The sequence below is a fragment of the Bos javanicus genome, chromosome 8 (genome assembly GCF_032452875.1).
Source record: "Bos javanicus breed banteng chromosome 8, ARS-OSU_banteng_1.0, whole genome shotgun sequence".
In the NCBI taxonomy this organism is placed as follows: domain Eukaryota; kingdom Metazoa; phylum Chordata; class Mammalia; order Artiodactyla; family Bovidae; genus Bos; species Bos javanicus.
This window is the reverse complement of record NC_083875.1, coordinates 846352-872734: the sequence shown is the minus strand read 5'-3', so window position 1 is coordinate 872734 and position 26383 is coordinate 846352. Positions and strand designations below refer to the sequence as shown.

The following is a 26383-nucleotide window of genomic DNA, read 5'->3' as shown; positions in this document are numbered from 1 at the left end:
AAGATGAACTCACAAGACAAGTTACCAAACTATCAGATGAAGGAAAAGGAAAACATATCAAATCTTCTTGAGTGCAGCTAAAGCAGTGTTTAGAAGCAAACTTATAGCTGTAAATGCCTGATAACAGAAGATTTGAAGTCAGTTCTTTGGAAGGATTGATGCTAAAGCTGAAACTCCATTACTTTGGCCACCTCATGCGAAGAGTTGACTCATTGGAAAAGACTCTGATGCTGGGAGGGATTTGGGGCAGGAGGAGAAGGGGATGACAGATGATGAGATGTCTGGATGGCATCACCGACTCGATGGACATGAGTCTGAGTGAACTCCGGGAGTTGGTGATGGACAGGGAGGCCTGGCGTGCTGCGATTCATGGGGTCGCAAAGAGTCGGGCACGACTGAGCAACTGAACTGAACTGAACTGAACTGAATCTAGCTTTTCACTGTAAGAAACTAGAAAAGACCAAACACAAAGCAAAAAAGGAAAAAAAAGAAAGAAAGAAAGCACAGATTATAGAAAAAGTAAACACAATATAGAAAAGCAACAAAATCAGAAGTTGATATTTATGAAAATATCAAAATATTGGCAAATCTTTAGCAAAACTAACAAGAAAAATAGAGGGAAGACTTAAATTGCTAAAATCAGAAATAAAAGAAATGTCACAAGGGATTACTCAGTACTTAGGCATGTGTATGCCAACAAATTGGATAAACTAGTTGAAAGGGACAAATTCCTAGAAACACAGAATCTACTAAGGCTGAATCAAGAACAGATTATAAAAACAGACCTAGAACTAGTAAGAAGAATGAATCAGCGATCAAAAACCTCCTGACAAAGAAAAGCCCTGAATCTGATGGCTTCACTTTAAACCAAACATTTAAAGAACACCAATCCCTCTCAAACTCTTCTCACAACTGAACACATTCTATGAAGCCTCTCTATGATGACAGCATTACCTGTATAAAGTCAGACAAACACACTTCAAGAAAAGACAACTAAAGACTAGTTTTCCTATGTTGTTGATGCAATAGTTCTTAACAAAATACTAGCAAACCAAATGCAGCAGCATACTAAAAGAGCTATACACCATGACCAAGTGAGATTTATTCCTGGAATGTAAAAACAGTTCATATATGAAAAGCAACCAATGACATACACCACATCAAAATGAAGGGGGAAAAACTCACATGCTCAACCTCAAATGATGCAGAAAAAGCATCCACAAAATTAACACCTTTCTATGGTTAAAAAAAAAAAAATCCAAAAAACAAGCATCTAAGGAAACTATCTCAATATAATAAAGGGCACATATGCAAAATCCATACCTAACATCAAAATAGTCAAAGGTGGAAAAAACTTTTTACCCAAGATCAGGAAGATGCCCACTTTCACAGTTTATATTCAACACAGTAGTGGAAGTTCTAGCCAGAGTAATTAGGGAAGAAAAAAAAAAAATTCAAAATGGAAAGGAAGGATCAAAAGTATTTCTATTTAAGATGTTGTGATCATATACGGAACTCTCAAGGAACCTTGAACAGCCAAAAGAAATCTAGAAAAATTAGAACAAACCTGTAGTTCTCACAATTCCTGATTTGAAAACATATTATTGGGTTAGCTAAAAAGTTCCTTTGGCTTTAAGTTAAAAAATAAAAGACATATTTTTAATTTTCACCAAGAACTTTATTGAATAATGTATTCACCATTTTGTTCCACTACCTTCTGCCATTTTGCAGGCAACTTCAAAATTCCATCATCCAAAGCTTTTATCTTTTTGAGCAAAGAACTGCTCTAGGTGCCTTCTACAGTCTTCCATGGAACTGAAACTTTTTCCATTAAGAGAATTTTATAAATACTGAAATAAATGGAAATCTGGAAGTACAATGTCTGGCTAATATAGTGGATAAATCAGAACTTCCCAGCCAAGATGCAACAGTTTCTGCCTGGTCACCAAGGAAACATGCAGTCTTGCGTTATCATGATGGAAGAGTATGTGTTTTCTGTTGACTAATTCCAGATGCTTTTTGGTCAAGTATTGCTTTTAGTTTGTCTAACTTGGAGCTGTACTTGTTGGAAATAATCAATTGGTTTTCCAGAAGGAGCCATAATAGAAGACTCCCTCCAATCCCACCATACACACAACATCACCTTCTTTGCATGAAAACCAGCCTTGGTTTTCATTTGCTTGGTGGTTCATTTTGCTTGCCCCATAATATCTTTACTTCTACATTATTGTACACTATCCACTGTTCATCACCTGTAACAATTTGTTTTAAAAACAGAATGTTTTCATTATGTTTAAGTAGACAATCACGTGCAGAAATATAGTCAAGATTTTTTTGGCTTAATTTAGGTGGAACTCAAACATCAAAGTGATTAACATAACCAAGCTGGTACAAATGGTTTTCAACACTTGATTTGGATATTTTGAATGTGTCAGCTATCTCCTGCATGACATAACATTGACTGTTCTCGACTAATGTGTTGATTTAATTGCTTTCAACTTCAACTGGTTTACCTGACTGTGGAGCATTGTTCAGCAAGAAATCTCCAGCATAAAACTTTGGAAACTACTTTTGACATATTCAGTCAGTCACAGCACCCTCTCCAAACACTGCACGTATTTTTTTTCTCTTGTTTTGCATTTCAGTTGCATTTTTACCTTTCTTGAAATTATAAAGCATAGTGTCCAAAATGTTGTTTTTTCCATCTTCAATATTAACATAGCTACACAAAAATTTACCAATTTTGGTTTTTTATTAAATGCATACTGATATAACAGCTGTCACAATAAAATCTAACAAACTTGTTCTAAATGAACTTAAAGACAACTAAGCACTACTAGAGCCATCTTACGGAAAAACCAGAATGAACTTTTTTGCCAACCCAATACAAAAATAATCAAAACAGTGTGGTACTGTGATAAAGACAGACATGTAGACCAAATTAGTATAAGAGAATCCAGAAATAACACTTGCACAATGGTCAAATAATTTGCAATAAGGGTGCTAAGACCATTCAATTGAGAAAGAACAGTTTCTTCAATGAACAGTGCTAGGGAAGTGGGATAGTCACATGCACAAGAATAAAGGAGACCTTTTTACTTTACATCATGTATAGAAAGGGCTCCCCTGGTGGCTCAGCTGGTAAAGAATCTGCCCACAATGCGGGAGACCAGGGTTCAATCCCTGCTTTAGGAAGATTCCCCTGGAAAAGGGAAAGGCTACCCACTCCAGTATTCTGGCCTGGAGAATTCCAAAGGGTTGGACATGACTGAGTGACTTTCACTTTCACTTTCTCATGTGCAAAAAACAAACTCAAAATGGATCAATGCCTTGAACATAGGAGCTAAAACTATAAAACTTAGATGACAACATAAAACAAAAGCTTCATGACACTGGACTTGGCAATGATTTATTGGATAGTAACACTGAGAGAAAAAGAAAAAAATAGATACACTGAACTTGATCAAAACACAAACCTCTCTGCTGCTCTGTGACAATGTGGAGGGACAGCATGGGGAGGAAGGTGGGAAGTAGGGGGTTCAGGGGAGGGAACATATGTGTGCCTATGGCTGATTCATGTATGGCAAAAACCATCACAATGCTGTAAGGTAAGTATTGTCCAATTAAAATTTTTTTAAAAAGTAATACAAGAAATCCATATGTTGATAGCCTTACCTACAACTCTAAATAAAAATAATTATACTCAAAAAAAAAAAAAACCTTTTGTATTTAATGTCCTTGTATCAAAGGACATTATTAACAGAAGGAAAAGACAACTCATAGGAGAATGTGCAAATCACATATCAGATAAAAGATTAATATCCAGAGCATATCACATACACACACACAAATCAAAAATTGGGCAAGAAGAAATAAATACATGAAGGGGTGCTCAATATCACTAATCATTAGGGAATGAAAACCAAAAGAAAAATGTGATATTACTTTGTGTTTATTAGGATGTCTAAGAGTGAAAAACAAAAATTAAAACCAGAAAATAACAAGTGCTGACAAAGATACAGAGAAATTGGAACCCTGGTGCACTATTAGTGAGAATGTAATATGCTATGGCCATTGTGAAAAACAGTATGGGGTTCCTAATAAAATTTAAAATAGATCCAGTATTCTACTTTCTATATGCAAAAGAACTGAATGCAGGGTCTTAAAGAGGTATTTACATCTACATTCGTAGTAGCATTATTCACAACAACCAAAAGGTAGAAGCCACCCAAGTGTCCACTGGTGTATTAATGTATGAACAAAATATGCTATAGGAATGTAATGGAATATTTTTCAGCAACAAAGACAGGAAACTCTGATATGTTACAACATGGATAAACCTTGAAGAGATTATGCTAAGTGAAATAAGCCAGTCATAAAAGGACAGATGCTGTATGATTCTATTTATACTAGGTACCTAAAGTAGTCAGATTCATAAAGACAGAAAGTAGACAGTGGTTGCCAGGGGCTGGGAGGACAGGGAAATGGGGAGTTAATAGTTTAATGGGTACTGACTGAGTTCAGTTTGGGATAATGAAAAGTTCTGGAGATGGACAATAGTAATGGTTGCATAACAATTCTAATGTATTCAAATGTCACTGAACCATACATTTAAAAACATTCAACATGTTATGTATATATATAGTATTAATTTTTAAAAAAAAAGTAATTCAAAATAGATCACAGACTCCAAAATTAGGTCCCTTAGTTTCATGATAAGCTTGTATACACAATATTATCATCACCATCCATGCAAGAAAAAGTTATGGTGGACTCCATTAAAATAAAAAATTTGTGTTTAACAAAGAGTTAAACTTTTATGCATATATAATAGCAAGTAAATATAAAGAAGAGCCAACCTGAGATGAAGAATACAATGCATGAAATGAAAAATCCACTAGAAGGAATGAACGAGAGAGAATGGTACAGAGGAACGGATCAGCAAGCTGAAAGCTTAGTAGAAAAAACTAAAGCACAACTGAAAAAAGGTAGAACAGAAAAAAAGGAGCACAATGTAAAAGACCTTTAGGACAACATCAAGCATACTATAATACAAGTATTACAGGGGCCCAGAAGGAGAAAAGAAAAAACTTACTTGAAGAAACAATAGCTGAACATTTCCTTGACTGGGGAAAGGAAAGAGACATCCCAAACAGTCCAGGAATCACGGACATCTGAAACATGGTCAACCCAAAGAGGACCACACCAAGATAAGTAGTAATTAAAATGGCAAAAATAAAGAGAGAATACTGAAAGCTACAAGTTAAGTACAAGTGAACTACCATAAGGCTATCAGCTGATGTCTAAGCCTAAACTAAGCAGATGAGAAGGGAGTGGCACAATATTTAAAATGATGAAAGGAAAAAGACCTACAAAGAATTTCATTCAGATTTGATGGCAAGATCAAAAGTTTTACAGACAAGCAAAAGCTTGTTCAACACCACCAAATCAACTTTACAAGAGTGTTAAAAGGGACTTCTCTAAGCTAGAAAACAAAGGCCACAACTAGAAACAAGAAAATGTAAAATGAAAAATCTCATCTGTAAAGATAAACACAAAGCAGCTAATAAATAAGCCATGTATAAAGCCAGCAGGGATAATTAGCAAAATCAGCTAGCAATAATTAGCAAAATCATCTATCTATGATAGGCAGATAAGGGATATAGAAAACAAAAAGATGTAAAATAGAATGTCAAAAACAGTAACTGTAGGGTAACAGGAATAAAAATGCAGTGTTGTTAAGATGTATTTAAACTTAAGAGATCAGCAACTTAAAATACAGAAAGAAAGCGTTAGTCACTCAGTCATTCCGACTCTACAACTCCATGGACTGTAGCCTGCCAGGCTCCTCTGACCATGGGATTCTCCAGGCAAGAATACTTAAGTGGGTGGTCATTCCCTTCTACAAGGGATCTTCCCACAGTGTTCCAGGTCAGTTTTACTTCAAAAACAAAGAAACAAACTCATAGAAAAAGAGAGCCAATCTGTGGTTACCAGAGATTGGGGGGAGGGATTGCATAAGAAGGTCAAAAGGTATGAATTTCCAGTTATAAGTACTAGGAATATAACATACAATATGATACATATAATGAACATCACTGTATGTTATATATGAAAATTAAGATAGTAAGTCCTAAGAGTTTCATCACACAAAAAAATTTTTGTCTTTAACTTTGCATCCATGAGATGATGGATGCTCATTAAGTTTATTGTGATAACCAATTCATGATTATATCTCAATAAAACTAGAAGAAAAAAATTTGAAGCAAAATTAAAACTTGTGCTCTATAAAATGAAAATGGAATGGAAGTAAATATTTGCAAAACTTGTATCTGATAAGGCAGCAGTACTCAGCCTTTCTGGCACCAGGGACCAGACAATTTTCCCATGGTGTGGGGGGTGGGGTTGATCTTGGGATGATTCAAGCACCATTACATTTATTGTGTACTTTATTGCTATTAATATTATATCAGCTCCACCCCAGATCCATTAGGCATTATTAGATCTTGGAAGGTTGGGGATCCCTGTGATAAAGGATCTGATATAATAATATATAAAGAGCTCTTAGAGCTCACTAATAAAATGACAACCCAATTTAAAAATGGGCAAAAGAAGACAAACAAGTGGTCAATAAGCACATGAAAAGATGCTCAACTCTAGCCATCAAAGAAATGCAAATCAAAACCACAGTGAAATACCTCTTCCCACCCAGTTTAGGGGCATTACTGTGTAAGGACATGTTACTTGAGCAGTTAGCCATCTTGAAACCACAATGGGTTGATCCTAAAGACCAGAAGTCAACATACTGAAAAAAGCAAAGTCTGTGAATGCAGTGAGCCTTCGAGGCACACCAAGGGGTGATATTAAACTGCTAAGCTAAGCACACTGTTCCTGGACTTATGTACAATAATAAATCCCTTTATCAAATACATTATTGCATCATGCACACTTAACCTGTTAAAAATGAAAATATTTGAGATTGAACCAAGTCTGTAACTATATAAACTATCGTCTCTATTATACTTCTGAACAAATATATTCTAATTAAAAGTTGGTACTCCAGAGTTGGAAATTACTGCCATAAGATTCAGTCAGCCATCTCTGCATCACTATAAAAGACGTATGTGAAAAATGTTTCACTATGAGCCTTCAATATTTTAATAATTTTTACATATGCTTTTTGCCTATATCATTTGTACCTACCTGGTTAGTAAAATGCCCCATCAAAAATAATTTTTTTATTAGAAAGCTTTTAAAATACAAACACAAGGAGAAGAACACAAATGGTTTTAAAATACAAGTAAATGACTATTACCTAAAAGTGTGCTTTTCTTTCTCCTAACATTATTAAATATTGAAATGCAAGTTGGAAAAGCAGTTTTACTGCCTATTTCTTCAGCTGAAATAATTTCCACAGAAATTATAAAAATTTTCTCAGTTCTACATTAAATAGCTGAATAAATGACACAGTTGGTAAGATCAAGAATTCATAAGATATATATAAAATAACTTTTTCCTCATCGAGTTCTCCAACTTAATTTACCAATTGCCACCCAACTTAAAGCAAATCAAGATCCCAAGAACTGCTTCTGTAAATATTCTACTTCTATCAGGATTCTATTTTTTTTTTATTTGAAAATATTTAGTTTTAATTAGAGGATAATTGGTTTACAATGTTGTGTTGGCTTCTGCTGTACAATGTGTATCAGTTATTAAATATACATATATCCCCTCCCTCTTGAGCCTCTCTCCCACCCACCTCCACCAGCATTCTTTAACAATAAAAATATTCAACTCCAGGGTGTTCCCTATCAGTCCAGGACCTGGCACTTTTATTGCCCTTAGTCAGTTTGGGGAACTAAGATCCCATAAGCCAAGCGGCACAGCCAAAAGAAAAACATCAATCACTCCAAGAGATCAATTCATTCAACACATATTTGCTGAGTTCTGCTATATGTCAGCTAGATTCTTAGAATAATAGTAGCAATAGAAGAAACTATCCCTGCTCCCACTTCATGTAATGTACAATTTAAAATGGAAATAAACACTATGAAGGACAGGAACACAGGTCAGGGACAGTCTATTACAAAAGGTCCTGAGATATAAACAGGCAAAAATTATCCTTTTACAGCAACAGACACCTTGATAAAAGCACATAACTATCATTTTATTCTAACTATAATCTTTTGAGATAGGAATTGTCCCCATTTTATAGATGACAAAACTCAGACGCACAGAATTTAAGGAATTTCCCAATTCACATGATTAATAAGTGCCAAAGCTGGTATTACATCTGGAGAGTCACATACCTCCAGAGTACATGCTACTAACCATTTGTATTACTTATACTGCCGTTCTTTCTCCACAAATAGAATCAGGACATATATACAGCAGGTAGCCTGGACTACAACAACTTCAGTTAAGGGATAATAGAAGTCAAAGGTAGACAGTTTCTCAGGCAAAGTAAAGCATAGACCTTTATTTACTCACCCATTTCTTTCCCAGAACTAAGAAGTCTGCCCTAGACAGTGTGTACCTAGGTGAAAGATTATTTTCACCAACCCCTTCAACTGCTTTCCCAACATGGCTTGAAAAGTTCAGATGAATGAGGACATCTGACTTTTGTCAATCAGGTCATCTGCTGCCAACTGGAAAAAATATAAGGTTGTCCCACGCATAACCCCAAACTCAAAGATCATCGTATATCGGAACTTGTCAATATAGAAGCAAGAAGGAGGCTATCATACATACCAACTGAATAAAACTGAGAGTCCACAAAGAAATTCCTGTATCTATGTCCAATTGTGGAGAAGGCAATGGCACTCCACTCCAGTACTCTTGCCTGGAAAATCCCATGGATGGAGGAGCCTGGTAGGCTGCAGTCCATGGGGTCACTAAGAGTTGGACACGACTGAGCAACTTCACTTTCACTTTCCACTTTCACACGTTGGAGAAGGAAATGGCAACCCACTCCAGTGTTCTTGCCTGGAGAATCCCAGGGACACGGGAGCCTGGTAGGCTGCCGTCTATGGTGTCGCAGAGTAGGACACGACTGAAGCAACTTAGCAGCTGCACATCCAATTGACTGTTGCCAAAAAACAGTGTCAAATCCATTCAATGAGCAAAGAACAGTCTCTCCAACTAACTGTGCTTAAGACAATTCAATTTCCACATATAAAGAATGAAGGTGGACCCCTACCTCACACCACATACAAAAATTAACACAAAATAGATGAATGACCTAAGCTAAAACCATAAAACTCCTAGAAAACAGAGGTAAATCTTGGATTTAGGAATGGATTCTTAGACACGACTCCAAAATGACAAGCAACAAAAGAAACAACAGATATTGGGCTTCATTAAAATTACAAACTTTTAAAATGAACTGAAGACCTATGGAGAGAAATAAATTAGTAGTTTAAGATAATCAGGAAAGAAAAAAAAAACACCTAAACATAAGACCTAAAACTCTAAAACTCTCGGACGACAACACAGAGGAAAAGCTTCATGATACTAGATTTGACAATGATTTTTTTTGGATATGGTACCAAAAAACACACAAAACAAAAGTAAAAACAGATAAAACTGGACTTTATAAAAATTTAAAACTTGTACATCAATGGACAAGATCAACACAGTGAAAGACAACCTATAGAGAAAACATTTGTAAGTGTGCATCTGATAAGAGTTAATCCAAATAACCCAATTTAAAAGGAGGCAAAGGACTTGACTATACAGTTCTCCAAAGAAAATATACAAATGGCCAACACACATATGAGAAGATTCTTGAGACTTCCCTGGTTGGGATCTCACCTTCCAATGCAGAGGGGCAGGTTTGATCCATGGTCAGGGAGCTAGATTCCACATGCCTTGTAGTCAAAACATAAATCAGAAGTAATATTGTAACAAATTCAATATAGATTGTAAAAACGGTCCACATCACAGTAAAAAATCTAAAAAAAAGAAAAGAAACACCCCATAATTTAAAAAACAAACAAACAAAAACACATGTCCAACATGCTAATCATTAGGAAACTACATAATCAAAATGAGGTATCACCTCACATAAATCAGGATGGCCACTATCTGAAACAAAAATATGTTCACAATTGCCAAAAAACAGAAGCAATGTCATGTTCATCAACAGATCAATGGAAGAACAAAACTTCTTCCATTACATATACAGAAAATGGAATTATTCAGTCTTGAAGGAAATCCTTATACATGCCACACGTGCCTTCAACAATCTTAAAGACAACATGTCTTGAGGGCATTATACTAAGGGATATAAACTAGTCACAAAATGACAATGTATGTAATTCCACTTATGAAGTATCTAGTCAATACTTCGAAACTTAAGGCAGAATGGTGGTTAGCAGGAGTTGTGGTAAATGGGAAGGTGCTATTTAACAGATATAGTTTCAGTTTTAGAAGATGAAAAAGTTCTGGAGATTGGTTGCACTACAATATGAATATACTTAACACTACTGAATTGTACAGTTAAAAATAATTAAACTTGATAGTTTTAACTGTACTGTCCAAATAACTGAATTGTAAATTTTGTCACATATCACAACTAAAAAAATTTTTAAATCAATTGTATACATTGGTTCACAATAAACAATTGGGAACTTTAAATTTCTTAGTAATTTACATTTATAGTACATCTGGGCTCCGCTGGTGGCTCAGCTAGAAAAGAATCCACCTGCAATGTGGGAGACCTGGGTTTGATCCCTGGGTTGGGAAGATCCCCTGGAAAACGGACCAGCTACCCACTCCAGTATTCTGGCCTGGAAAATTCCATGGACTGTATAGTCCATGGGGTCACAAAGAGTCGGACACAACTGAGTGACTTCTACTTCACTTTCATCGTACGTTTACATTACACGTAAGGTATGAGTGTGACAAGTGACACAAAAGAACTATTAAAAATTATAAAGCACAGCTGAGAAATTAAAGATATAAAATAAATGGAGAGATACCCTGTTTATGGATCTATACTTTTTCAACTCCTTCTAAACTGATTTTCTGGACTGCCATAATCCCAATGAAAATATCAGCTGACTTTTTTGTAGAAACTGACAAGCTGATTTTGTAATTCTAAAACACAAAGGACTCAGAATAGCAGCCACGAAATTAAAAGACACTTGCTCCTTGGAAGAAAAGCTATGACAAATCTCGACAGCATGTTAAAAAGCAGAGACATCACTTTGTTGACATAGGGCCACACAGTCAAAGCTACGGTTTTTCCAGTAGTCATGTAAGAATGTGAGAGTTGGACCATCAAAAAGGCCGAGCTCCAAAGAATTGATACTTTCGAACTGCGGTGCTTTAGAAGACTTTGACAGACTCTTGGACAGCAAGGAGACCAAATTAGTCAGCAATATGTGAACTGTGAACTTCCAGATGTTCAAGCTGGTTTTAGAAAAGGCAGAGGAACCAGAGATCAAATTGCCAACATCCACTGGATCATGGAAAAAGCAAGAGAGTTCCAGAAAAACATCTATTTCTGCTTTATTGACTATGCCAAAGCCTTTGACTGTGTGGATCACAATAAACTGTGGAAAATTCTGAAAGAGATGGGAATACCAGACCACCTGATCTGCCTTTTGAGAAATCTTTATGCAGGTCAGGAAGCAACAGTTAGAACTGGACATGAAACAACAGACTGGTTCCAAATAGGAAAAGGAGTACATCAAGGCTGTGTATTGTCACCCTGCTTATTTAACTTATATGCAGAGTACATCATGAGAAACGCTGGGCTGGAAGAAGCACAAGCTGGAATCAAGATTGCCGGGAGAAATATCAATAACCTCAGATATGCAGATGACACCACCCTTATGGCAGAAAGTGAAGAGGAATTAAAAAGCCTCTTGATGAAAGTGAAAGTGGAGAGTGAAAAAGTTGGCTTAAAGCTCAACATTCAGAAAACGAAGATCATGGCATCGGGTCCCATCACTTCATGGGAAATAGATGGGCAAACAGTGGAAACAGTGTCAAACTTTATTTTTTGGGCTTCAAAATCACAGCAGAGGGTGACTGCGGCCATGAAATTAAAAGACGCTTACTCCTTGGAAGGAAAGTTATGACCAACCTAGATAGCATATTCAAAAGCAGAGACACTACTTTGCCAACAAAGTTTGGTCTAGTCAAGGCTATGGTTTTTCCTGTGGTCGTGTATGGATGTGAGAGTTGGCCTGTGAAGAAGGCTGAGTGCCGAAGAATTGATGCTTTTAAACTGTGGTGTTGGAGAAGACTCTTGAGAGTCCCTTGGACTGCAAGGAGATCCAACCAGTCCATTCTGAAGGAGATCAGCCCTGGGATTTCTTTGGAAGGAATGATGCTAAAGCTGACACTCCAGTACTTTGGCCACCTCATGCGAAAAGTTGACTCATTGGAAAAGACTCTGATGCTGGGAGGGATTGGGGGCAGGAGGAGAAGGGGACGACAGAGGATGAGATGGCTGGATGGCATCACCGACTCGATGGACATGAGTCTGGGTGAACTCTGGGAGTTGGTGATGGACAGGGAGTCCTGGCGTGCTGCGATTGATGGGGTCGCAAAGAGTCGGACACGACTGAGTGACTGAACTGAACTGAAAGGAAATCAACCCTGAATATTCACTGGAAGGACTGATGCTGAAGCTCCAATACTTTGACTACCTGATTCAAAGAGCCTGATCATTAGAAAAGACCCTGATGCTGGGAAATATTGACGGCAGGAGGACAAGGAGGCAACAGAGGATGAGATAGTTAGATGGCATCATCAACTCAATGGACATGAGTTTGAGCAAACTTTGGGAGACAGTGAAGGACAGACAAGCCTGGCATGCTGCAGTCCGTGGGGTCTCAAAGAGTTGGACATGACAACAGAATAGCCAAAATCATTTTAAAAGAGAAGAACAAGGATGTAGGACAAACTCGACTTGTTTCAAATCTTATTATGAATCTCCAGTAATAGAGATTGAATGGTATTGATGTAAAGATAAACAAATCAATTAACAAAATAGAGAATCCAGAACAGACTGACACACATATGGGAAAACTGAATTTTGACAACGGTACAAAGGCAATTCAATGAATAAGTCTTTTCAACAGATGATAAAACAATTCATTGCCATATACAAAAAAAGAACTCCCATCCATACTTTGCACCATATAAAAATAAACTCAAAAAGGGTCATAAAACTACCTGTAAAATCTAAAAAGATTTTAAAAATATAAAAGGAAATAATTGTGATATTGAGTTAGGATTTCTTAGATATGAAAACAAAAACAATCCTTAAAAGAACATACTGATAAAATTAAAACTTCATCAAAATTAAAATATCTGCTCAGAATATTTGCAAACATGTATCTGATAAAAGACTTGTAACCCAAATAAATAAAAAAAAATAAATATTATCTTATATCTCAATTATAAGATAATAACACAAAAACAATAAATAAAAAGGCATAAGAGGTGAATAGACACCTCACCAAGAGGATATACAGATGGCAAGTAAGCTTAGGAAAGATGCTGAACAAAATTAGCCATAGAGAGATGCAAAATAAAAACACAGTAAGACACTACTACAGATCTAACAGAAGGGTGAAAATTGACTGACCAAGGGTTGATGAGGATGCAAATGAACTTTCACAGGGCTGGTGGCAATAGAAAATTTTAAATTAAAAATTTAAAATTTAAAAGTAGTTTGGCAGTTCCTTAAAATGTTAAACAATACACCTACCATATGTTCTAGCCATTCTACTCCTAAGTATGATATTTACTTAAAAGAAAATAAGGTATAGTTCATACAAAGATTGGTTGATGACTGCTCATTGCAGTTTTATCTGTAACTGCCCCAAACTGGTGATAAATGAAATGTTTACCAAGGGATGAACGAAAAACCAAACTGTGATATATCCATACAATTGAACACTTTGTTGTTGTTGTTCAGTCATGCAGTCATGTTCAACTCTTTGTGAGCCCATGGACTGCAGCACACCAGGCTGCCCTGTCCTTCACCATCTCCCAGAGCTTGTTCAAACTCATGTCTATTGAGCCAGTGATGCCATCCAACCATCTCGTCCTATGTCACCCCTTTCTCATCTTGCCTACAATCTTTCCCAGCATCAGGGTCTCTTCTAATAAGTCGGCTCTTTGCATCAGGTGGCCAAAGTACTGGAGCTTCAGCATCTTTAGGACTGACTGATTTAATCTCCTTTCACTTCAAGGGACTCTCAAGTGTCTTCCCCAACACCACAGATCTAAAGCATCAATTCTTCGGTGTTCAGCCTTCTTTGTGGTCCGACTCTCATATCCATACATGACAGTGGAAAAATATATATATACTCCTGTTAAGTGGAGGTTGTACACTTCTATCATCACTACTGAATGTTTTCCTCAATAGTCTAATTCATATAATACAGAAATACAGGACTAAGACATGAAATTATTGCCATCTGAAAAACTTGTGACTATCCAGAAGACATCAGAGAATTAATGTATTTTAAAGGTAAAAATTACCAATATCAGCAATAAAAAAAAAAGACTAAAGATCCAACAGTAATTAAAAAGAGCCTAAGAGGCTGTTAGGAACAACTTTATGCCAATTAATCTGAAATTTTAGATGAAACAGACAAGTTCCTAGCAAAATACAACTTACTAAAACTGACAGAAAAAAATAAAAAATCAAACAGAAAATCTGAATTGTTGTAAAACTACGTTAGCCCAAAAAAGTGAAGAACTACAAAGTTCTGTAAACGTATTATCAATCTTACACAAACTCTTTAGACAATAAAACAGAACTCTCCAATTTGTTTTATAAGGTCAATCAAAACATCATATAACAGCAACAAGTTAATTTCACAGATAATCATAATTGCTGGTTTAAACTTGACTGATTTACTTCTCTAATACATTTACTGATGATGGCCTAAATATTTAGAGTAAAAGATACACATCTGTAGTCCCTGTCTTCAAAGACTTAATCTGGTAAGATAAACAGAGGGAAAAGATGCTTAGATACCCAAAGAAGCAAATTCTGAAAAATCCTGCCTTTATCAGGCCCAAGAACAATAAAACAACTATAAGTCTGTGTTCTGATAAAGACTGGGCTTAATAACAGAAAGCTGTCTAGATATCTGCATAATTCTAAATATGAAACATAAATGTCTCTGCTATGAAACCATGATGCAGTTACTCATAAATTGCAATAGATCAACTACCCATTAACGAATGCTTTTAATCTTTTTTCTGCTACCATTTATTTAACAGAGTTTGGTTGCACTACTGTCCCTGCTGCTAAGTCGCTTCAGTCGTGTCCAACTCTGTGCGACCCCATAGACAGAAGCCCACCAGTCTCCTCCGTCCATGGGATTTTCCAGCCAAGAACACTGGAGTGGGTTGCCATTTCCTCCTCCAATGCATGAAAGTGAAAAGTAAAAGTGAAGTCGCTCAGTTGTGTCTGACTCTTAGCGACCCCATGGACTGCAGCCTACCAGGCTCCTCCGTCCATAGGATTTTCCAGTCCCAGTACTGTTTTATTACTGAAATGACATACTGATTCCTAATAGTGTTAAGAACCAAAAGCTGATTTTAAAATAAATTTCCCCTAAAATGTCCATAGGACCTCTTTCACTTTTTTTTTTTTTTTGTCTATACCACTCAGCATGTGGGATACAAGATCCTAGTTCCCTGATTAAGGATCAAACCAGTGCTCCCCTACAGTGGAAGTGAGGAGTCTTAACCACTGGACCACCAGGGAAGTCCCCTTTTTAATTTTTTACAAACAAAACATATCTAGTGATTTCAGCCTTTTTGTTTGTTTGTTTTGTTAACAAACTGCTCTTTGATATTATTTCCATTTTTCCCATATGACATTTTTGTTCCTGTAAATCAAAATTAGTCTGTACAGGGGCCCTCTCTGAAACAATCTGAGGAAAATCAACTAAATAGACATCAAATGTAACCAGAATGGCACTGATCCTGAGAAGCCATCCATCAGGGATCTTAACTGGTATCCTAGTACTGGCTTTTTTTTTTAAAGGTTTAATTAGAGAATAATTGCTTTATAATAAGGCAATGGCACCCCACTCCAGTACTCTTGCTTGGAAAATCCCATGGATGGAGGAGCCTGGTAGGCTGTAGTCCATGGGGTCGCTAAGAGTCGGACATGACTGAGCGACTTCCCTTTCACTTTTCACTTTCATGCATTGGAGAAGGAAATGGCAACCCACTCCAGTGTTCTTGCCTGGAGAATCCCAGGGACAGAGGAGCCTGGTGGGCTTCCGTCTATGGGGTCGCACAGAGTCGGACACAACTGAAGCAACTTAGCAGCAGCAGCAGCATTGTGCTGGTACATTAACATCAATCAGCCACAGGCATACATCTGTTCCCTCCCTCCCATCTCCCACCCCTCTAGGTTGTCACAGAGCACTGGGCTGAGCTCTCTGTGTCACATAGCGAATTCCCACTGGCTATCTATTTTACATATGGTGGTATACGTGTTTCCATGCCACTCTCTCAATTCATCCCACCCTCTCCTTCTCCCACTGTGTTCACCAGTCTGCTCTCTATGTCTGCATCTCCACTGCTGCTCTGCAAGTAGGTTCATCAGTACCATCTTTCTAGATTCCATACACATGCGTTAATATACAATATTTCTTTCTCTTTCTGACTTACTTCACTCTGCACAATAGGCTCTAGGTTCCTTCACGTCATTAGGACTGACTCAAATGTGTTCTTTTTTATAGTTGAGTAATATTCCATCATGCATACATACAATTTCTATATCCATTCATCTGTCAGTGGACATAAAGGTTGCGTCTATGTAGTTCATGAACATTGTGAAATACCGTATGCTAAATTCAGTTGTATTTTCTTTGCAGAAAATCTTTAATTCTCATTAGATGCTCAGAGGTAAATGACTCCAAAAGGAATTTCTCTTTACCTGGTAATAGGCAATACGCTTTCAATGATAATGCAAATAATTCTGACACAATGTTTCAAGGTGTCACATACACATACAGCTAGGGAGAGACAGAGCAAAGAAAGGACACTAAAACAAGAACTTATTTGTTACACACACCTCCCTTTTCTAGAATGCAATGATCTTTTAGAATAAATAGATGATTCCCTTCTATTATTCAGGTCAACACATCTCTTTGCCAAACAAGACAGAAAACGGTTCAACCAAATCCCTGGACATGTGCAGTCTTGCTTGTGATTATTAGTAACATCTAAGAACCTGAAATGATGAATGCACTCTTACACAATCAAGGTATAAGGAAATTCCAACACATCAAAATAAATCAATTCTTCTTGTTTAGTTGCTAAACAACTGGGGGCGTGGTGGGGGGGGGGGGAGCGGTGGAGGCAAAGAATGTAGCACCTGTTAGCAACACTAGAAAGAAACTACAAGCAGGAAAGACGTATGATTTGGGGGTACTGGCATATGACATGAGCATATTAAAGGCATTCACTTCTTTCCCAGGCCACACACATTACAAAATGTGCCACTGGCTGAACTCTGTTACCTGCCCATTCTACTGGTCTCACTAAACAGAGCAAGCACCAAAACTCATTGTCAGTATTCGCTGCAATTTATCAATACTGACTAGATGCACCCTCAGAGACAAGGGAAGACTGGACAGGAATCTATTTATTCCTAATTAGCAGCAAGACTCCTATCAGTTTCATTGAATACACATCTCTCAAAAGTTTCTGCTCTAAGCACATAAACTTACCAATTTTAATTTTTAGGTTGGGGTCTAGTTCCTGTATAGATTAGTACATGGGAGAGAACTGAACACTTTATCAGTCAGGGATCACTTATACATTCTGACCAATCATTTATGTCCAAAATATTGAGAAAGGTTGTATAACTTGCCATAAGTTATATAGGTAGTAAAAGGTGGAAAGGGAAATTCCAAGCATGCTCATCTAATCATTATGCTATAATGTGTCAAGTTGTCAGGTTTTTTTTTTTTTTTTTAATACAATAAGCCAAGGAAAGCCAATGAAAATATTTGACAGCAGTAATGATCATATTTACATTCTTGATTCCTCTAATCAATAAGGTGGAGAGCAACCTGATGGTAAAGCAACAATATCAAAGTCAAAATCCAGCTCAAAAATGCTGAGGAACTGAACCACAGGAATGCAGAAAGGATAAACAAACAAACAAACAAACAAACCTAAAATCTTCACCTGGTAAACTTAGATAGACTTATTACTGTATTAGATGAAAAGATGGAAAAGGATGAAGGAGGCTACCTCCAAGGTTAGTATCTTGGCCAATGGTCAGTAATTATGGTCTACTGATTGAAAGACAGGAGGAGGAGCTGGCAATTTGGTCTCCTTTAAGCGGCAGGAAAACAAATCTACTTTTTATGTAATTAAAAACAAAACGAGAAAAAGCCAATTCTACAGAATTTCCCTCCTACCAAAAAACCTTCCCACTTTCCAGAAATCTTATCTTTGAAATGAGGAACCCTTAAAGGTTTTTGTTTTTCCAAAAATAAAAAGTCATTTGGGCAGAAGGGGGTCTTCAACATCATTTAGCATTCTTTAAAAGCAAATTAAATCCGAAGCCGATTGCATATAATTTAATTTTCCTAAAGTTTCTATTTTTCTTTGGAAGTCTCGTTGGCATTAGTTTGTATTCATTGTACCATTTCTATGTCTCCTGTCTAAAACAAACTCCAAAAAAATATTTTAAGAAATGACACTCTATGCTTAGAGTTCCACCGTCAGACATATAAACGCCACGAACATAGCCTGTTCTGCCAACCCAGGCCAATAAAACCAGTGTTTCAGAAGTCATCTGAATCTCACGTGAAACTGTTAAAGAGATTGGCCTGAATAAACTCCTCAGCCGGGCCCTGGGATAGGCAGCTCCCTCTGAATCCTGCTCACCAAACACTGCAGCGACAGCCTAGAGAACCAAGAAGGAACAGGAAGGAGCTGCCCAGCCTCCACGCCACCTTCCGGGTCCAGGATCCAGGGCCCAAGGCAGGTTCTGAATGCTCTTCGCACATCTTCTAAGTTGGCTCAAGCCAGAAATGCACCATGAAAGCAGTACCCGCTGTCACGTGTATGGAGAACTCTGAAAAAATCAAATTACTTATATTCACAATCCCACATCGGGCGTCTTCTGAAACAACCAAGTCGCCTAAATTTTAATCTAGCGGTGAGCAACGCTAGGAAAGCCTAGCAGTGAAGTCGGCTGGCTGAGTCGGAAAAGGAAAAGCTTTCCGAGAGCCAGAGCCCCCGCGCCGAGCCGACGGTCAATGTCTCATCCCCAAGGGAACCAGATCCCAGTCCCGCACTGGACGGCCCTGGACTCCGGCCGCTACACGGCCCGACATCCCCTGACTCCGGGTTTCGGGCTGAGCGATGCGTCCGGCCTCCAAGCCCACGCTCACCGAGTTGCCGCCCGCGGCCCGGGAGCCCGCGCGCTTCTCTGGCATGGCTCCTGCCTCCGCTTCCGACGCTGCTTTCTCCTCAGGAGGTTCCGCGTTCATGCTGCGGTCATGCCTCCGTCGGCTCCGGGCGCCCCTGGATTACAGCTCAGCTGCAAAAGCGGCGGCGGGTCCCGCGCTCTCATGGGCTCTGCGGCCCAAAACGGCCGTAGGTCAAGCGGCAGGCCAGCGGCGAGGCCGTGGGTTGTGAGGGATGCGGAGGCAGCAAGAGCGCGACTGCAGTGGCCGCAACCACAGCCGCCGAACCGAACACAACTCAGGTAGCTGCCCACCTCTTCCTCGGCCGGCCTGGGTAGTCAGAAGGCCGAGCGCCCGCCCCGCCCCGCCCCCGCTTCCCCACAGGCTGCCGCGGGGAAGGAGGCCTCGCCCCGGATCTCAGCTCACGCCAGAAGCTCAGCGCCAGCGCCGGAAGCCTCAGCGGCGCCCGCCCACCTCAGGCCCCGCCTCCACGCTTCCGAACCTCCTTGGCTTCCGGATTCCGCAGCGCGCAGGAAATGCGTCATCTCCTAAGGCCTCCAATCGTATTTTCTTCCTGAGCTGGTGTGGCTAAGTGAGAGTGTCGGTGCGTTGTTGTTAGTGACATGCACTTTTGGCCTTGGTTTGGAAGCCAAACCGCCGAACTAATTTTTTCTGATGCCGCCAACAGTTATGTGGATGGGCACGTTCACAGTTCAGTTCAGTAGCCAAGTCGTGTCCGACTCTTTGCGACCCCTATGGACAGCACAGCCAGGCTTCCCTGTCCATTACCAACTCCTAGAGCTTGCTCAAACTCGTGTCCATACAGTTGGTGATGCTATCCAACCGTCTCATCCTCTGTGGCCCCGTTCTCCTGCTTTCAAACTTTCCCAGCATCAGGGTCTTTTCCAATGAGTCAGTTCTTCCCATCAGGTGGCCAAAGTATTGGAGGTTCAGCATCAGTCCTTCCAATGAATATTTAGGATTGGTTTCCCTTCAGATTCGCTGATTTGATCGTTCTAATATGGAAATATCTCCCGATTCTGAAATCCTGGAATGGGAACTGTAACTAACCATAACTATAACTAACCATATTTTGTTCCTATTCAGAATCTGAAGCAGAATCTGAATCCCACCTGGTCTGTGGGATTATTGGGAGGACATACAGTTCCCTGTTCCAGCTCAGAGCTACTTGATGGTACCAACACGTTGAATGTGAACTGATTACTTTGCTGGCCAAAAGCTTGGCTTTCTTTGCCCACCGAAACCGAATAAAAAATATAGAGATAGAGTTTGGAGGAAATAGAAAAATGGCTTTAATGCTCAGCCAGTGGAGAGGGGAACACAGTAGGCTCATGCCTCAAGAACTGTGCCCTCACCTCATGAGCTCTATGCTATCGCTAAGTTGCTTCAGTCACGTCTGACTGTGTGAGACCCCATAGACGGCAGCCCACGAGGCTCCCCCATCTCTGGGATTCTCCAGGCAAGAACACTGGAATGGGTTGCCATTTCCTTCTCCAGTGCATGAAAGTTAAAGTGAAGTCGCTCAGTCATGTCTGACTCTTAGCGAGCCCGTGGACTGCAGCCTGCCAGGCTCCTCCATCAATGGGATTTTCCAGGGAAGAGTACTGGAGTGGGGTGCCATTGCCTTCTCCAACATAAGCGCTATAGAGTCTTATGTAAGATCAGGGCTTGCAGTCAGGAGTCAGTGATGAGGAACAAGGGTGTAAGGAGCTTGTTTTCTTCCTCTTGCTTTGTTTCAAAATCAGTCATAGGCTGGTGTCAGTAACCCAGTAATCAAGTCTGACAATTTGTGGCTCTGTGGCCTTCTTTTTGATATGTAAGAAAGAAGAACTACAAGGGGAAAAGTGTGCTATAAAGATGAGCACCAGATACAGTTTGTATTTAGCATACAGTCAAAGGATAATAGGTGCAAAATGTAGCTCCTGCAGTTAGGGGGCAGAAAAGCAAACTTACTTATAGGCATGCAGAGTTAGGATCAGTTAAAGTAAGAAAAGTAAGAATGTTCAGGCCTGCTCACTGTTCTCTTTATCTTCATTATTCTCAGTAGAGGAAACAAAAAACTTATTTCATCTTTTTTTTTTTTCCACTGAAACAATTACTCAAAGTCTCAGATCCTCTTTGGATAAAATGCTGATGTACAGAGACCAGGTAACACTAATGGTTGTGATTCTGTAGATGCTATTGTTATGATTACTGGCTGGAAAGGACCTTGTGAGATATTACATCCTACTTTGCAGATGCCAATCCAAGTTTCAAAAGCAAAGTGGCTTGGCTAAAGAGCTAATGTAACAGACAAAATCTCCAAAAATTTTGAGTACAAATATAGCCAGGATATTTTTTATTAGATGTTTGAGCAGTGTAATGAAAATATCTCCTGAATATCAGTAAACAACAAATGTCACAGCCATCGGCGATTTCTGGCCTCCAAATGTGATTGAAAGCTGCCCAAACTGCAATCCAGTGGATGCTGACACCCCCTCTCCCATGGTGATTCAGAGGAGCAGGGGGAATGCAAGAAACAAGGTGAACAAGGAAACAGGATTGACCCCAGATAGCTGAGGTGCACATGAAAGGAGTGAATTCAGTGAGCCCAGAGGCTTGCCTCTTCCAATACATAGAATGCTACATTCCTTAACTTGATACCTGATCTTTGATGTTCAGACTGCCTGCTTCCTTTTTTGCAAACCTGTATACAGCCGGACTTTCCGTCCTGCCTCATTTGAGCAGTTTTCTCAGAGTTACTGAGGTGCTATCTCCCAGTTTCAGAGTCCTAAACATTTCCACCAATTAAAATAACACTCTACTTTCAGATTGTGAAAATATTTTTTAGTGTCCAGCATTCGATGCCTCTTTGAATGAAGACAAACACTTTGAAGAATTTATGTCTTTCTCCTTATTACTGAGCCACCAGGGAAGCTAAGTCAATGGATACACTATAGCAAATCAAACAAAAATCTTTAGGGTTGTAGAAAACCTACTTGAAACACTAACAATATAAGATGTAAATCAGTAGTAAAAATATTTTTGTTTGATTTGCTATAGTGTATCCATTAACTTGACTTCCCTGGTGGCTCAGTAGTTAAGAATCTGCCTGAAATGCAGGAGACTTGCAGGAGACACAGGTTTGATCTCTGGTCGGGAAGATCCCCTGGAGATGGAAATGACAACCCACTCCAGTATTCTTGCCTGGGAAATCCATGGATTAAGGAGCCTGGTGGGCTACAGTCCATAGGGTCACAAAGAGTCAACAAAACAACAACAACAACAAAGTCCATTGACTGAGGTCTCTTTCAGTGAAGAGGAAGAGTTAAAATTTTACCTCCTTCTCCTTCTACCTCTGTAACTCAGCTTGCTCCTTGCCAAGTCTAGATCACGTAGGTCTCAGAAAGTGGGGACTCATGATACTGGAAATTGGAGCTTATCTCACTCACCCTTGTCCTAATCTTTGCAATCGCCCTAGCCCCCAACCCATAAACCCACTTAATCATGCCTGTCTGTGTATAAAACCTCTGTAATCCCTTTGTTTGGGGCTCAGAGCTTGGAGTGTTAACTCCTCTGGGCCCACTGGCATAATAAACCTGAGTTCTCCAACTCTCTAAGTGTGGTGCTTGGTTTCTTGAGTACTGGTTCCTGAAATATTTCTGGAGGCCCCAGCGAGATTCCAACCACGCTGGCCCCTTTGAACCGCAGGACTGGTGGCTCAGCAGAGGAGCCCCAAGATGAACAAGGAGGCGCTCCACCTGACAGTATTCCAGGTTCTCTTTTGGACTGGCGTTCTGATATTCTGGAGGGCCGAGCCCTGACCAGAGTCATTGGAGGACCTGATTGACTCACCAGGATCAGCCACAGGAAAAGGTAAGACCTCAGGGCCCATCCCCAAGCAGGAAATCCTACCCTAATGGGTAGAAGAGACTGATCACCTCCTTAGAGCTCGCAGGAAGGGAGCATCAGATAGGGAGACCTGGGGACTCTGGAAAAGGGAGGTATTATGATAACCTGTGAGTGATTGTGTATACATGATTGCTGATTGAAGGAAGTAAAAGTGAGCTCCACAGTCCTCAAACTAGGGAGCCTGAGAGGGTCCAAAACATGCGGTTCCGTGACGACCTCGTAAGGCTGAAAGATGGTGCCAGTCTCTGAGGGATTGACCCCTCCCAGTGAGGCTGGTCTGGGTGGGGGGTTTATACCAACCTGCCAATGCTAAGAGGTGTCTTAGATCTCCCTCGGGAGAGTGTCCAGGTGGAAGAAAAATGAACGTGAATGAGTGTGTGGCCTGATTCACTTGCGCTTCAGGCTTGATTGTGTGGCTTCACGGCCTTCATGGCTACGGAGTCTGAGTGGGCCTTAGCTTGTGATTCCGTGGTAACTTCATATGGCTCAAGGCGGTGTCTGCCTCTGGGGGACCCAGTCCCTCCCTGCGAGACTGATCTGGGTCAGGGGTTTATACTGATCCATCAATGCTAAGAGGCACTTAAGTTCCCCCTGGGGAATGCTCGGCCAAGTGGGCACCTGAATGGTCTCCTCCTTTGAGGGTGCACCCACCTTTGTGCCACCAACTCAGGGCAGGATACACAGGGAGGGAGAAATTATTGGTTACCCATTATTCTTCTGTGGACTGACTCCTTGAGCTGATATCTAAGAGATTAGGTTTTCCTCAAAATCCTGCCAGGTATATTACATTTGTCAACATGGGGGGAAGTTCCTCTAAGCCAACAGTTTTAGATTGCATGATAAAGAACTTTAAGAAGGGCTTTGTAGGAGATCACGGAGTCAGGATGACCCCCAGAAAGCTTCGTAACTTATGTGAGCTCCATTAGTCATCCATTAACTTTGGATGGCCGCCAGAGGGCACTTTCTACCTGCCCACTGTACAAGCAGTGCTCCAGGTAGTCGCTGGGACTCCAGGACATCCAGATTAGTTTACATACGTAGAGTCTTGGCTTCTAATGGCACAGACCCTTCCCCCATGGGTAAGATTTTGCATAAACAGACAGGGACAGAGTAGGGTATTTGTGGCATAACCACTCAGAAAAAAAAGAAGGAAAAAAACCTATATTCCAGGGAGATCCAGTGGAAGACCCACTACTGCCCCTGCCATATGTTACCCTGACTCTGTAAGCTCTGGCACAGCCAGCGCCAGACTCACTGCCAGACAGTCTACACCCCCACCCGCCAGTGTCCCCTGCATCACCTCATGAGCAAGACTCCAGCCCTGAGCCAGTAGGGAAGTGGCTCTACTCAGCCAAACAATCTAACCAGCTGGCCACGACCCATCAGATGCCACTGCGAGAAACTCAAGGTCCTCAACAAGTGAACAAGGATGGCTCAGTCCAGCCTGGTAGCTCCATCCTCTATTGCAAGCCATTCAGCACTACTGATCTCCTGAACTGAAAACAGCATAACCCAGCATACTCTGATAAACCATAGGCTATGACTGACCTCCTAGAGTACACTTTCCACACCCATCAGCCTACATGAGACGACTGTCACCAGCCCCTTATGTCTCTCTTCACCACGGAGGAAAGGTGATGCATCTCGACAGAAGCCCAAAAATGGCTCCGAGGACAAGTCCCCCAGAGGTCTTAGATGTGGAAGAATGGGCACCAGATGTTTGGGGCACAGGGGCTCTGAGGACAGCTGGCTGGTGCTCAGTTCAGCTTGAGACCCCTCCTCGGTTCAGGGGAGCCTCTAGTTGGCCCCTCTCGGAAAAAAAAAAAAAAAAAAGAATGGGCACCAGAAGCAATGCCAGAGATGAGACCTAATTGGGATTTCAAACCAGAGAAGGACAAGAAACCCTGAGTTGCTACCATGATACCCTTCTACATGGACTTCGAGCGGGAGCCAAAAACCCCAGCAATATGTCCAAAATTACAACAATAATCCAAAAAGCGGATGAGATCCTCACCAATTTCTATGAAAGACTATGTGAAGTGTTCCAGACATACACCCCGTTTGACCCTGAGACAGCCGAGAATCAGTGGATGATTAACGCTGCCTTTGTGGCTCAATCCTGTGCAGACATCCAATGGAAGCTCCAAAAGCTGGAAAGCTTCACTGTGATAAATGCCACACAGCTCCTGGAGGTAGCAAATAAAGTCTTTGTGAACCAAGACCATGAAGCCCAACGAGAAACAGATGAAAAAATGAAACAGAAAGCAGCCCGGCTGGCAGCAGCACTGAGGAGCTCAGATCCAGTGAAACAGACCATTCACTCATGGAAAGGGGAAACTAAGACGTGACCACCACTATGCTACAACGAGTGCGCCCATTGCAAAGAGACCCAACACTGGAGAGATGAGTGCCCCCATCGCAGAGGGACATCTAAAGGGTCAAAGCAGTTCAGTCAACCCAACAAAGAAATCTCTCTGTCCAAAACCTTATCAACCTGGCTGGAGCAGAATCAGTCTAGGGAAGACAGGGCTCCCTGATCCTGGGCCCCCGGGAGCCCACGGTCACGATGAAAGTAGGGGTCCAATCATCGACTTTTATGGTGGATACTGGAGCTGAACACTTCGTGGTACCCGCACCTGTGGCTCCCCTCACAGGCCGAACAGCAATTATTGTTGGGGCCACAGGGGACAGGGCAGCCCGCTCATTTTGCAAGGCCTGTTCATGTCACCTAGGGAGCCATCTGGTGACTCACGAATTTCTGTACTTAGTGGAATGCCCATTACCTGCTGGGTAGAGACTTACTGACCAAAGTGGGGACACAAATCACCCTTGTCCCCAGGAAGCCTGTGAGCCTCACCCTGGGGAGCCAATCGGCTCTGATGATGGCCGTGCTCGTGCCCAGAGAAGGTGAAGTGTCAGGAGCCATGTTAGGCATTATTGACAAAATGGAGGCACGGCCCCAGCCCCCTCTCCTCATTCCGCAGGCACGGTCCCGGGATGAAGGAGTTAAGTTTTGTGATCCTGACTTGTTCTTTCCTTTCTTCAGT

At 40.5% G+C, this 26383-nt stretch overlaps 1 protein-coding gene and 1 pseudogene across 6 annotated transcripts in view; one reads left to right on the top strand and one right to left on the bottom strand.

Moving 5' to 3' along the window:
- Nucleotides 1–19877, bottom strand: part of MFSD14B (major facilitator superfamily domain containing 14B) — a 130825-nt gene extending 110948 nt beyond the window's left edge. Inside the window, exons 1-2 of one of the 6 annotated variants that reach the window (XM_061424883.1) lie at nt 19410–19488; nt 18901–19090 (exon numbers count right to left, since the gene is read on the bottom strand). Coding sequence is in view for 4 of the 6 variants with exons in the window: in XM_061424881.1 (XP_061280865.1) it covers nt 19410–19508 (99 nt within the window). In the remaining 2 variants the exon portion in view is untranslated. Of the gene's footprint in view, nt 1–9813; nt 9954–18900; nt 19091–19409 lie in introns of those variants that run through there. The other 5 variants (XM_061424881.1, XM_061424885.1, XM_061424882.1 and 2 more) reach the window with 5 other exon arrangements.
- A 6025-nt stretch (nt 19878–25902) lies between these two features.
- Nucleotides 25903–26383, top strand: part of LOC133253356 (olfactory receptor 10AG1-like) — a 34610-nt pseudogene continuing 34129 nt past the window's right edge.